This window comes from Micropterus salmoides, unplaced genomic scaffold, assembly GCF_014851395.1.
Source record: "Micropterus salmoides isolate LMB-PRFRI ecotype aquatic unplaced genomic scaffold, ASM1485139v1 Ms_hic_scaffold_6, whole genome shotgun sequence".
Classification (NCBI taxonomy): domain Eukaryota; kingdom Metazoa; phylum Chordata; class Actinopteri; order Centrarchiformes; family Centrarchidae; genus Micropterus; species Micropterus salmoides.
Genome location: NW_024044348.1, coordinates 26,616,440 through 26,631,058, shown reverse-complemented (window position 1 = coordinate 26,631,058; position 14,619 = coordinate 26,616,440). Strand labels below are relative to the sequence as shown.

The following is a 14,619-nucleotide window of genomic DNA, read 5'->3' as shown; positions in this document are numbered from 1 at the left end:
TAGCAATTGGAAAAATTAACTTAATAGAGCCATACTTTACCATTTCAGCTAGTAGAAAAGCAACAAAACAGCAGAACACAACAGCAGTTGTGTCAGGTAATTCCCATTGTCAACAGCAGACAGCTCAATAATTATTATTGATTGTAAGAAAACAGCACTCCCCAGAGAGACACAGAGGGAGAATAAGAGACAGATAGAGAATGGGGGAAGACAGGGCAGCTGGGATAACAACAGCAACAGTGTGGAAAGGAGAGACAGCGATGAGAGCTGAAAGAGAGTGTGGTGGACGGGCCAAAGAAGAAAACTCAAGAGAGACAGACAGGTATGGAGAAGAGAGATAAATGGGGTTCACCCTTCTTATCTCATTTCATCAGGCCCTTGGGGAGTTCGATACAGAAATAAGAAAAGGAGGAAAAGTGTGAGAAGGGGAGAGAGAGTAACAAAGTATGTTTATCAGCTTGCCTCCTCTGGCTGGTGCTGGGATCAAGGCTGCATGCTCGCTACATTATTTAACAACTTTATTTGTTACATGGCAGCAGTTTGTGTTTGTGTGTGTGTGTGTGTGAGAGAGAGAGTGTGTTAAATAGATACAGCGAACTGAATAACTTAGATACCTAGTAAAGTTAGTGTAAAAGTTTTAAAAAAAAATTTACTTGAACGACAGCACAACAAATATGCATATAAGTCATGCAACCTGAATTTAAATGATTTAATGGATCTTGCTTTAATTCACGACATTGGATACAAACAGCTGCGTCAACTTGGTAAGATATATTTTTTGCCATTATATCATAAAGGTTAAGGGTGGTGAAGATCTTAGGTTGTGTGGGTTGACAGAAAAAAACAAAGAGGTTAAAAGTATGTTGTGACAGAAATCCTTAACCAAATCTGTGCAAACTATTCTCTTGGCCTGCTGAGCCTCCACTTTTTAACAGTGTGATTTCTGCACGACTGTCACTGGTTTTCAACATTATGCCACCACTACAAGACAAACAACACAGGTTGTCCCTCTAACCAGACTGCAGCAGCAGATTTCACTGATTAGCAAGTGTTCAGCCAGAGACAGATCCTGTGATAATCCTGTGATGACCTATACATGACATTTTTTTCCAAAGCAGATATTACTTAATGTAGTGGACAAATTTCCAGGACATACTTGGTCAAGGACAAGCACACAAACATGTGATGGATTGGACAAACGTACACATGCACAAATGTGAGAGAGCAGTAAGGCCATATAAATCCAAACTCATACACCCATGTGATGGACAAAATGTACAGTAGATACAGTCCAGTATATGCATGCGCATATGAGAAAGACCACACAAGGAAGAGCGGGACAAGAGAAAAATAGTCATATACATATATGAGGCAACCTTCAGTTGCCAAGGAGACGATCCCTCTCTTGCATGAATCCTTCCTCATTCATCCATCCTGCCTCGCCTACCTTTGCCTGAGTCACGATACAAATGGGAGGGATGAATATTTAAGATGCAGTAAGTGCTTTATTGATTAAACAAACACACATTCACATGTCTCATTCCCTCTTGTTCACACACCCTCTTTGCATGTTTTTAAAACCCCTCCTGCTATGCTCACAAACACATATACATGGTTCCCCTGTCATCTTCTTGACTGTAAAAATCATATCTGTTACCAGCAGGTGATGGTGTCTGGACCAATTAAGCCGCCTGCTTTTACACTGCATAGGCACAGTCTGGAAGAAACAAGGCTCTCCCTGGTGTCTGACTCTTGGTGTCACACACTCACTCTGGCACAGTGTGTATATACACTGTATGTTAGTTGTGTGTGAGTGGTATTTTCATCTGTGACGTGTGTGTCTGTCAGCACACGTTGTATGTCCCTGTGGTGTGTTGAGTGGGTAGATTCTGTTTTTAGCTATGAGAGGTTATACCTTCAGATCCACATTTTTCCCATTTGGTCCTTAACCTGCATTTCACCCTTTCACTGACACACACACACACACACACACACACACACACACACACACACACACACACACACACACTAACACTCACAGACACATCCTGAAACATATAAACACCTCAGGCTGCCGTATTGTGGGGATATAAATAAATGCTGTTAACACACTGGATGTACAGATATGACAGGATGAATTCTACCAGCTAAAATCCTGCAGTTGTAATTTATGTATCTTGATTTTAATCCCTTGAGAATTAGTTTGTTGGAATATTGTCATAATGAATTTGAATACTGAATTAAATTGAGGGCATCATGCGAACACATTCAGTATATCAGTAATATAAGAGTATAATGTTTTTTGACACTCCCCTCATAAAACATTAGTGGTGGCTTATAATGAAGAAAATAATAATAAAAAAACCCAACAGAGTCTGATGTTCGTAAGATGTGACTTTTTGTGATAGTTACTGAATGTTCCTTCCACCCTTTGGCGTGCATCATATTGTACTAATGGCTATTCTCTTATTTTATAGCAAACATATCATGTGCTGAACAATACTAGGTATTGGTTAATATTAAACAACTGAAAAATTTAGAATTTGAACTAAATTGATAGAGGCTTGGTGTGTTGGCTTTATCTGATCATGTGGAAAAAAAATGAGATCTGGCAAAAGGGTGCCACATGACCAACCTGTTGGCTTTCTCTGCCACAAAGTGTACTGAACAAATGAGAATGGACCAGGAAGTGTGAATGGTTACATAAGAGATGACACCAAGGTAGCCACATAAGGAAAGTACTGTAAACTAATTATGTGTGTGGGTGTAGGTGTGTGTGTGTGCAGCAGTTTAAAACTTTTGTCTATAGGACTTGTTAACATCCAAATGTGATAAAATTTGCACTGTCCAACATCACAGAGGAGCCCTAAAACATACAGTATGCCGACTGTTTCTGACTTAATTTCCCCTTTAATAGTGAAAGAAACATGGTGTTGCAGAGGCATAGTTAATGAAGAGCAAATGCAGCCCCCAGCTAAGGCCTTCAGCCCACATTCATCATGGATTCAATTTCCCTCATGCACGTACAGAGAGTATCTGGAATCATTACAACACAACTAGCAGGCATCCCCTGCTCATAAATAAGCCTGTTAATTGACCTGTCATAGCTAATTGCTGCGGGGGATAGGAGACTGGTGTGTGTGTGTGTGTGTGTGTGTGTGTGTGTGTGTTTTTAAAAAAAGGTTTTGTCTGTATGTGTGCATGTGTCTGAATCTAGCACAGTGTTTACGCATGTAAATGTTTGTGTGTAAAGATAACGCAGGTATATGGAGAGAGTGTCGGGTTGAGAGTATGAACAGTTGAAGACTCTCTTTCCTGAGTTTGTTGATTTTAGAGCCATTAGTCATCAGCCTTGAGACGGCGGTCGTGAAGCGGACCAGGGCAAGAATCGACACAACTGGTCCACCTGTCCCAGCACAGGGCCAGAGATAAAGATAAGCAGAGAGAAAAAGACAAAAAACCCCACAAACACAAAGAGGAGGATAGAGGCACACAAAACAAAAAACAACATCATTTTTTGCCCTCACTTTTTTTGCCTTCTCTGTGCTGGGTTGTATTCTTACCAAGGTCCACACAAATACACACACACTCACAAATGGACATAGTGAGTGAAAAAAGAGGAAGAGGAAACATCATGTCCAGTCAGAAAGGAGGACTGAGTCATAAAGTTTACTCGGCCATATCCCTACAGGGAAGAGCTAACTGCAAGCGCAGCTGCCAAAGAGCCGATGGGACCTCGATGATGTGTCAACAGACAGTCCTCAAACACAGGCGCTTCCTCTGTTATGTCTCTCAGACTATTTTCTCCCACTATTGACTGAATGTGTCCAGTAAACTTTCAACTTCGGGTGAATTTAAACAAGGAAAAAATTTTGTACAGCTCAAACTAGCGAAGGCTGTATGTCCCTTGAGCATAATTTGAGCTTGGTCAGATTTTTAGACATTAGAAATATTTTAAAATCAATTGCTAATCAAGTACAAGCTAGTTTTGAAGGGACGGACATTAGTAAGTGAATATCCATTGAACAGCAAATCAAATATGACAGGACTAGAATTGGCCCAGGTGTAAGCCTCCTATTATTCTCACATAAACCTATTTACCTTTGTGAGTAGAAATGATTGGGATCATTCCTGTTTTTGTCAGGTGACACATCACTTCTTAAATGGCAATTTAATACCCTGTTAAGTTTGGATACATCACAACATTCTTTTCAGAAAATGCTAATAATATTATTGTAATTTTGTTGTTTTTTATGAGAGGGACTAAAAAACTGCATTTTATTCAGATTATTCATCAGAATCCCTTTCGTATTGCCAGTTTAAGCATCAATACCACTCTATCAGGTCGCCGCACTGCTAATTTAACAAGTTATTTTGTTTTTCTTATTATCTTTCTCATATGCATGCTATTTCTTTCAAATCGTTGTGAAAACTTGTTCTCCACCCTGACAGTAGCACATTCTTGATGAAGCGAATAATCCTCTGGTTACTGTGTGGATAGGCTTGCTGCTGACATTCAGCAGAAAATGAGCTGAATGTTCACTCAAAGGCTGTCATTCATCAATATTCCCCAAAAATGTGAAAATGCTCTACCCACATTTTTTTAATACATGAAAAATACACCTTAGTCTAATGGCTTGGGCTTAATTTATCTTTATCATATTTTTCATTGCCTTCATTAGTACTACTTTTGCACACATTTGTGTGGATTCATAAATAATAATGTGATACCATATTGAATCCAGTGGGCAAACTCTCTCATTGATTACTTTCTGAGACTATGATCAGCTGCAGTGGCTCAGATCCTGGCAGGGGCACTATCAGAACAGATGTTTTCCAACAACCCCGCTGCTAATAACCTTCACTTTGTTTCTAATACCTGTTGATATTTTGCCTCCACCAAGTAACAGAAAAGAGATTTTGGATATGGATATAACTCTGACATGTGTTAACTCAGTTGACTAACTCTGGTTCTTTGGAGCTTTTAATGTCACTGTGGATAATTTTCTTGTAAAGAAATGAATCAAATTCCGAGCAGAGTTTCAAGCCCAATTCTTTGTGGAATTCCTTTGATTCCCAACAGCCAGCAGAATACAAAATCCCCTGCTCTATCTAGGCTGCAGTGGAGGCTGTCCTCTTGGGGAAAGACACAGTAGAGAGAAAATGGCTTCAGTGGAGGAAATGTCTCAGAGAGAGATGGCAGGAAAAAAGGAATACAGTGAACATAAAAGCACACAATTCCATTTTTTCCTTCTTCTTAGAGCTAGCCAGAGCAGGTCTTACAATGTTGTCAGCACGGTGTCAGAAATTAACCCTCAAGAGGTGAGTCCTTGAGGCTGATTTAAATTCAGAGGATGAGTTCTTTCAACATCAAACAAAGACAGAGCACACTACATGTTTCCTCCCAATAGATGACCGGGTCATACTTTAGGTCAAGTTATGTCTCTGCATGCAACACGTTTGGGGTGCTTAGTGTGGCTGCATGGGCGTGGGAAGTATTGTAACTGCATTTAAGAAACATGGTCTTAGGTGACATCCTCTGGTCTGTTGTACTCAACTTTTTCTGTAATGGCAGACATATTCTGAAACAATGTACTGCTGGTTTAAGAGCACAAGTTGTAAACGTTCTTCACTGCTATATTGTTCTTTGGGGGGTAATTAAAGTAATCGCCAAGCCATTACCTGGAAGGGTCCACTGGGGCTGATGTCAAACAGTGCTTTTTTCCAATCCGGGCCCTGATGGCCAGACTTCGTCCACACCACAGAGTCCACAGAGGCGATGCTTCTCACTCTCAGAAGCACATTGAGAGTGCCTGTGAAAAGTATGCACACACAGCCACACAGGCAGGCAGTACAAACCATTAGAAAAAGTCAGTGAACTGAACTACTGAAGAGCAATATGTTAAGCTGGGAGCAGACTTTAATATAAAGGTGAAAAAATTTAAACAAAATGACACACACATAATATCTTATTTCCACCAACACTGACATATGTTTTAGTCTTGACAGTGAGAAGGGAGCACATATCGAAAAACTGAATAAATACAGTAGGAGCACTAAAACAATTGGCTATAATCTGAGTTGTGTCTACACCGTTGAGATGATTCAAAAAGGAGCAATTTCTGTTCAGTCTAGTATCTCACGATACCAGAAATTTAGTAGTCGATACAAAATTTTACAATTCTTGATTTCATACCATGTTATAAACAAAAACAAAACAATCAAAAAGTATAGCTCACTAACTGTAAAAAAACAAACAAAACCCCCAGCAGAGGCTACACACACACAAACACACTCACACACACCTCTACTCAGAGTGCATGCTGTAGTTTAAATTTACTAACATTGTGACAGACCATTAGTCCAGAAATATTTAGTTACAACGCTAACAACATTATGACAGATGACACAGACTGGTAAGAGGTAAAGATGGCAGCCTACTACCACGAGCTATGTTTACTGAAGTATCGGTTCTTAAGACATTCCTAGGTCAGACTGATTATCACTGGCATATATTTAGTCACCCAACATCACCAAATATCTAGCTGCTATGAAATTACCAACATCATTATAATCCCCATTTTTTTTTTGTGGGAGAGACACAGAGGGAGAGAGGGCGAGAACAAGGTATACAAGGTCCAAGGTATAACAATAGTAATGCGGTAGGGGTACAATGCATTGCACTCTACAATATATATACTAGGGTGAAGCTTTGAGTTCAGATACTGTATGTGGATGACATTTAGGTGAAAATGAAATGTATGGATGTGTGGTGACATGTCTTGAGCTCTACATTGACAGTCCAATAGATAGTTTTATATTACACTGACAGTAATGGAGCAAAAGGCTGCTGTCCTTTTTGCAAGGAAGGAAGAGAGAAAGTCCGACGGAGGTAATGAGAGAAAGGAGTGAGAGGTTCATTTTGTTTCCAGTATACACTTCACTGCCACATGATGTTTGGTTTAAATCCTAAAAAAAATTGTAACTACTGTGGAAACATGACATAAAAATCAATTGTCCTGAAACTTGAATCTCTCTCTCTTTCCCTCTCTCTCTCCATCTCTCAGGTCTCTAAGGTGTGAGAGAATCATTCATCTTCTTAATGGTCCCCAGCCAGCTCCTAATTGGAACATTAACCAACCACCAGTCTCTTAAACAAATACGCAGGCAGGGGGCACAGTATCTCAGTATTATATATTATAAATATGTGTGTGCACATAAAGTACAGGTTTTCACATAAATGTATGTTTGCCTTTGTGCACAAATGCTTGTCATTCTGTCAGGCTGGCAGTAATTAACTTCCTACTCTGTCATAAGAGAGGTGTGACTAAGGAAAGCTTACTGTTTATGGGGGCAAACAGGGAAGCTAAAAAACATGTTGAGGTTGCCCGTATGTGGTACAGAAAAAGAGGCGGTGGCAAGCAAAATCTCAATTATTACTTTAAACTCTGATAATAAACATAATTAAAACAGATTTGGTTACTTTTGTACAAACCCACTCAAGCTGTTTCTAGTCTTTACGCTAGTGCCTATTGCAGACTGCACAGCTTTCAACGGTGGCAAATCACTGTACTGTTAAAACTGCATTACTTGCTGTATTGTAATCGGGAGTCTTAAAGTCGTTGTGGTGTTGACAGTACATGACTGATTGGCGAAAGGGTGTCACACACTACACGAGCTGGCAACGAGTCTGTCACCCGACGACTCTATCTGGTCTCCAAACCACATTTTGTCAAGAAAACACACATGAGAAGTGACAGGGAAAATGACGCCAAAACACATGAGAAACAGGAGTTTTTTATTTGATATAGTTTTTTTAAATACCTATAAAACACGAAAAAGGAAAAGCCAAAGACTATGGGTGAAAGAATGGATTAGCACACCAGGCAGCAGGGATTGGCTGTGCTACAGAGAGAGTTCAAGGTGATTAAAAAAAATTAAAAGATTTTTTAATGAAAACGTAGCTCCTTGCTCTGCTATCTGCCTACTCTCATTGGCTGGATGTGGAATTGCTGACAGCTCTAGATATTTAGTATGCCAGAGATCTGTCTGGCGTCTGCGATGCCCCAGCAAGCCTCATATATGTGTCGTTGACTAGTTCACATGATCAAGTTCCGAATGGCTGAAGTGTTTCATAACTATTGCTTTAACAGCAGGATCGAGTTGTATAGTGTTCTACAGTTTGGATCATGCTCCATGCAGGTACGGACAGCAGAATGCTCACGGTGAAAATGATGTAGTGATACTGCAGCCGGAATAGTCACATTAGACAGTCACATGCAACAGTTACAGCTAGAGAGACAGCTAGATTATGAAAGTATCCTGCCCTCTCCCTTCAGGCCTCTGTCTAACAAAACTTTACATATGCAGTGGTATGCATGGGTAGGCAGGTAGGTAGTTAGACAGGCAGGTAGGTATGATACAGTATGTTTGGCTGGGCTTATAACAGGCCAGCAACAGATATCATATTTATTACTTTTTTTAGACCATTTGCATTAATTGATTGCTGTCGGGATGTTAACAGAATTTAAACAAAAATACTTCTGAAATATATTACCTAGCATAGCTTTAACTTAGAAAGGACATGGACAGCCCGTAGTTACACAACGGAGAGAAACACTCACTAATTCTGGTGTAACCCACTTTCACCTGCTCAGCCCACTCTCTCATTCTACCTCCACATATCTGTGCTTCATTGTCTCCCTCCTCACTGACCACCTATCTCTCTCTCTCTCGTATCTCTGTTGCACCCTCACCATCACTGCCTACACACACACACACACACACACACACACACACACACGCATACGCATACAACAGAGAGAAGAGAAAAGAGGACTCTGATAAGCAGTCTACTGAGTGGACTGAGGTAAAGCAGAGGGTGTTAGTAAGTGTCAGAGAGGCAAAGGAGAAGGCACAGCTCTATCAGGGCTACTTGTCCGTAGAATCATGAGTGAGGAGGACAGCAGAGACACACAACCACAAGCACAGACAGCAGTACACACACACTGCTATACTTGAACTCTATCTTTGAGATAGGTGGTGGTGTGACCCATCCACCATTGTGTCCCTGAGCAAGACATGGCCTAGTTGCTCCAGAGGCGTGCGACCTCTGACATGTATAGCAATTGTAAGTCGCTTTGGTTAAAAGTGTCAGCTAAATGAATAAATGTAAATGTAGATACAGGGCGGCTATGGCACAAGTGGTTGAGTGGGCTAGTAATCAGAGGGCAGGTTCGATTCCTGGCTTCCCCAGTCCAGTTGAAGATTCAGTGGGTTTGATACTGAAACCCAAAATGCTCCCGATGACTGTGCAGTCGGTGTGTGAGTGTGTGTATGGATAAGCGTACTGTCATCATGAGCACTTTGGATAGGAAACTGTATTACTCTTGATAAGCACCTGGCATGCTTTCACTGTGTGAATGTGACAAGTGTTGTAACCAGAAAAGCGCTCTATAAAAAGTCAATTTACAAATTATCGTTATTTATATTATCTTTTGATAATTGGGGGCCCCCTTTGCTTCTTTCCTCCCTCTGTCCCTTATCTACGCCTAAATAGGGTTCATGTTCTGTTTGTCTGAGCTTCTACTGCTAGTTAGCTTCAGAGCCAAATCAATGCTAAACAATTATAGTCCGTGGTGAGGCTTCTGTCACAACACCAAGCCGAAGCGTGTTACAAAACCTTCTGAGTAAATAACCAATTCAGGAGCATGAGAAAAATGATAAAACTAGGCTTAGCTAAATCCTTTTTTATTCAAATGTTGCTAGACAACAAGCTGATCATAACATTTTCCTGAAAATGAGAGTCTAAACCTAAAAAGTTAAAGAAGGACAATTTTAAAACAGTAAGTAGTGTCTAGAAAAGGTAACGGGAAGATTAGGTATATCGTCATATTCCTCTTCCACACCTGTAAATATTCACACAGCAAACTAATTAAAAGTCTTCATAAAACGGTAATCCAAAACAACATACAAGAGGTACAACATTTAAATAACCTCAAACCCTAATTTGTTTTCCATCACTATGAACTGAAAATAATCCAGTGATTTCAAGAAAGCTTGCCAGTAGCACTCTGCAAAACTGAGCCAGTCTAAAATACTATTCAATGCCAAACAAAACTAATTAAATGTTGTTTATTGTTGCTGCCAGCAAGCCCAAAGAGAGACACATTAAGGTGAACCGCAACACACATCACATGGGAGGTCTTTATTTGCAGCGCCGGCCTATTTCATACCTAAAATCCAAACTACTCAAAGGGCATTATGCTTTTGTTCCTCATTTTGCAAAATCCTCAAAAGAGACTTTTACCTGGTTCATATTCACATAACCTTATGGTTACAAAGTGCTGGCATATATGTGGGTTAGAAAAGAACATTTCAACAGCAATTCTAAAAATTGCTTTGTGTCAGAGTACCTAAAGCCTTCCAAAATATTCAGCCCTTTTAACACTTTGCAGTACTTTTACGCTATACAGTGGATTACATTAAAACTAAAGTACTTCAGAATAAAGCACTACCTCTTGCATCCCCTCACTACCTCTGAACATTAACAAGTTCATGACCTCTCCTGCAGCTCTCCTATTCTTTTTTACCTCCCTTCTAAGCCTCTTCATACTTGTTTGTTTGCGCATCCTTTCTTGTCGCACTTCATTTTTCTCAGTCTGTCTCTTTTTCCTACCATTCTCTTCGCTCTCTCATGCTCTTCATTAACCCTCCTTTCTTCTTGCCAAGGCTGGCCGACCCCCATCCTCTCCTCGTCTCTTCTCTCCTCTCACTGACCCCCTCTGTCTTATTCTCATCTTGTCTCTTTTCGTCATTAAGAGTCACACTGTGTCTCCCTGGCAGGAGTGTGAGCTCTGCCAAGGTAAGGCAATTAAAGTGACAACAGATTGGAACAGACTGGAAGAACAACAGAGTAAATTGAAGGAGGGCTTGTAGCAGAGCTGGGCGTAGCTGGTAACATTATGTACTAATCGTGAGCAAGCAGTGTGTGACTGATGTAGCATTGTCTTGTCCCATTGCTTTGATGTGAAAAACCAACAAGTTCTTTGAGCAAAATGCGCAATAAAAATGCTTAAGTAAGTGCTATTGTTATCCACTACAGATTACTCATAAAATGCAATTGTAACATGTAGAAATCTGTTGTAAGAGAAGATAGACAGAAGAGAGAAGGAGCATAGGAACTAAACTCTCTGTGTCTGTAGTATACCAAAGGTTAGATAACCATTTAACCAAATAATTTGAAAAGTAATAGCTAACCAGAAGTATGTAAGGAAAGTAGTAATATTGTCTTAATTTTGAAGCAACAAACATTGATTTTTCACCACTGGGGGGATAAGAACTCACATCAAACTATAGTATTGGTCCATCAAGTGCTAATTTCTAGCATGTTACAACTGCCTACTTACACATTCAGCAGGAGCACAGCAGAATGAGTATCCATTTAGAGACATGTTTTTGGCTGTCTGATGAATCAAAATCCAATATTAACTCAACTTTAAAAGGGTACAATATGTAAGAACTGGCCACCAGTCAAATTCCTAAACGAATGAAATTGGGGCAGCATAGCACCAGAATAACTACTAAATCTTACTAATGCTGGCCACACTCTTGAGCCAATTTCTGGTCCAATTGGCCCCTCCGGACAATTGCGGGGGCAGCCCCGATCCGAGGCAGTCATCAAAGTGTTGTTCATACACAGTTTTATTCTCTTTTTTCTGTTTTTCTGTGCAAAACATTGCACACACAACTAGCTGACGACGACAGTGTGTCTCCATGTTTGTTTATTTCTAAAGTCACGTTTGATTACGAGAATTTCTGGGAGATCCCAAGTCCCCTGGGTCGCCACTCTGAAATCATTTAGTATAAACGAAAAATAAAAGTGTGTGGTCCCACGTCTTGACTGAATCCTCTGGTATGTGGGTTCTTAAGATCAAAACATAAAAAATTGGTTAATTAATCGTTATGTCTGTGGCATCCCACATTTTCAAAATCGGTTAAGATTGAAGAATCCTCTAATGTGCACCAGGCATACCTGTGGCTGCAGTTAACTAGTTAGCAGAGTTAGCCATGCAGCTAGAAGTCCTATTGCTTGCTGAGTCTACCTGCACTGGGAGTTCGAGGCACTGGGGAGTGCTGATGTTTACACCTCTAGCACAGGCACTTTGGACTGCTGGGAAGAGGTTTTGAGGCCCGTCATGGATGGTCCGGGGCCAAACATAGTATCAGAGACCGAGCTGGACATTAGCATGCTTTTGTGTGTGTTTAGGGTTCTGTGCATATATGTGGGTGCATTTCCAAATTTGTGCAACTCTATGTCTATGTAAATCTCCTCACTAAATAGTATTACTCCCTGCTTGCAAGTGATATGGTTATATTCAACTTTTCACTGTTTGATTTATTACTGAATACTGATGAGACACTTTACACTCTCATTTATACGGTTAAATTTAGATCATTATTAAATAATCATATCTGGGTGAGTACACATTTGCACACTTAAATATTGTGCCCTCCTATACACAGGTCAGAATGTTACAAATGTTACAGTGAAGCCTGGGTCCTTGGGCTATGGACACATAAATCAACAATGTGTATGTGTGTGTGTTCCTTCATGTATTCACAAGTTTTACTATATGTTTTTTGTGGGGATCCATGTCTGTGTGTGTGTGTTTGTGTGTCTGTGTGTGTGTGTGTGTGTGTGTGTGCAGGTGTGTAGGCTACAAGTTGTATGCATTCTAGCTGTGTGACAGAGCATATTATGATGAACAGCTCCGCCAAATGACTGATTGTGTCTTGCTACTGCCATAAATCACCCACCCACTGCCCCCTTCAGCCACCTCCAAACACACACAAACGCACGCACAAGCAAAGTCACAAGCTAAAACAGAACTTTGCTAACACCCGCTCTTCTCTCTGTCTCTGTCTCTCCGTCTCTCCCACTCTCTAACAAACTCATACACACACACACACACACACACACCTATGATGTTGTGTCCGACAAGCTCTGCAAGCGAGGGTCAAGCACAGAGTTCAGCTGCTGACAGGAGCCCACCAATATGAGAACCCGGTTAGTATAGAGTGTCAGCATGCTCTCTACTTTTTATCCATGTGTGTTATTGTGCTATGGATGCTCGCATGTGGTAGACGACAATGTGTGTGTGCATTATTCTCTGCTGTACAACTCACCAATATGTTTGCCCTTCATGTGGTAGTAGAAGGAGACACAGTATGGGACTCTGCCTGACCCCTTGGGCCCCCTGACTGAAGTCACATTAAAAAGTGGAGAGAGCAGACGAGCCTTGTCCCCCTGAACACGTGGCCGTGACGCTTCAATGTACATGTAGTACCCTGTAAACCAACAAGACAACATTCTGTTGTCCAGAGTCTCAAATGCAAAAATACAGGTCTGTCGCTGCACTACTACGACTACTATACACATAACTGAACCTGTACATAAACTCATTACTAAGTTTCCTCACCCTCCTTGGTTCCACTGCGGTCAGTCTCAGGGCCGGTATTGGCAGATCGCTTGGGATTCTGCGTCAGGTGATTCTGTCTGGTCCAGTCAAAGACATCACTCCGGTCTTGAGAGAAACCACAGATCCGCTCATCCTCAAAACCACACACATGATCTGGGATGTGTGTGTGTGTGGGGAGAAAAAACAAGAGTGGAAAACACATATGATCAGTGACAGGTGACATCATAAACTACAGGTGACATTTCTTGTTTTTTTTCCACCCACTTTTACCAGGAAATTGATGCCAACGATTTAGCTGTATAATAACCTCTGCCATATGCACTTTAAATATGAGGATCAGACTGCCAAGCAATTACTGACAAAGTGATAGGCACAATGTAGGAGGCAGGGTATATAGGTAATGTGAAAGTTAAAGTGGATCCCACATATTATGCATATTCTGATATAAGACTCCCACATGCAAAAACTGTTAAAGGTAAGTATGATTAGGTCAGGGTATGTCAAATGTAAAAAAAAAACATAAGCAGTAGGCAATATGACTGGGAGGATGCCATCCCACCCCATAGTAGCGAAAAGAGTGCTGGGGCAGATGGATTTGTAGTTGTTCCTTTGTTCTCTTAGTTCCACCCTTCTATGAGTTTTGTCTTGGATCTCTAAACTACACAGTATAAATACTCAGGCCACCTGATCTGAATCAAGAACCTTGCGATACTTAAAAAATACTGCTACTACTAATGATAATAATAAGAAAAAAGACAAACTAAATAAAGATTAAAGAAGAGTCTTATATGTAGAAAAAAGTACCTTCTTTAAATGGGGAAATGGGGGCTTCCATTCATGTGTTAGTATGAGAAGTTTATGGAAGTTGTAGTTATTTCATTTTAAGGAGCATATATGAGAAACAGAGTAGCAGTGAGAGAATCCTGATAGAGGGGCTTCTCTCTATTGTGGTTGTCACCTTCATTAGTCCATCTGGAGGGATCTGCCATTATCAGAGACTCGCCAAGCAAATGAAGATCGAAGCTCGCGAGTACAACAACAGCTATCACAAACCATCCAAGCTGACAGATTCAGTGAAGTCTTCCCAGACACTCACACAGTTTGCTGCAGATTCATATGGCTGGCACTCCCTGCGCGG

General features: G+C 40.7%; 1 protein-coding gene across 3 annotated transcripts in view; it reads right to left on the bottom strand.

Annotated features, from left to right (window-relative positions):
* The window catches only part of LOC119890238 (MAM domain-containing glycosylphosphatidylinositol anchor protein 1), a 202,502-nt gene that overhangs the window by 18,149 nt on the left and 169,734 nt on the right, over window positions 1-14,619 (bottom strand). For all 3 annotated transcript variants that reach the window (XM_038701400.1, XM_038701402.1, XM_038701401.1), the window contains exons 14-16: window positions 13,482-13,634; window positions 13,189-13,350; window positions 5,683-5,813 (exon numbers count right to left, since the gene is read on the bottom strand). In XM_038701400.1, coding sequence (XP_038557328.1) covers window positions 5,683-5,813; window positions 13,189-13,350; window positions 13,482-13,634 — 446 coding nt within the window. The remainder of the gene's footprint in view (window positions 1-5,682; window positions 5,814-13,188; window positions 13,351-13,481; window positions 13,635-14,619) is intronic.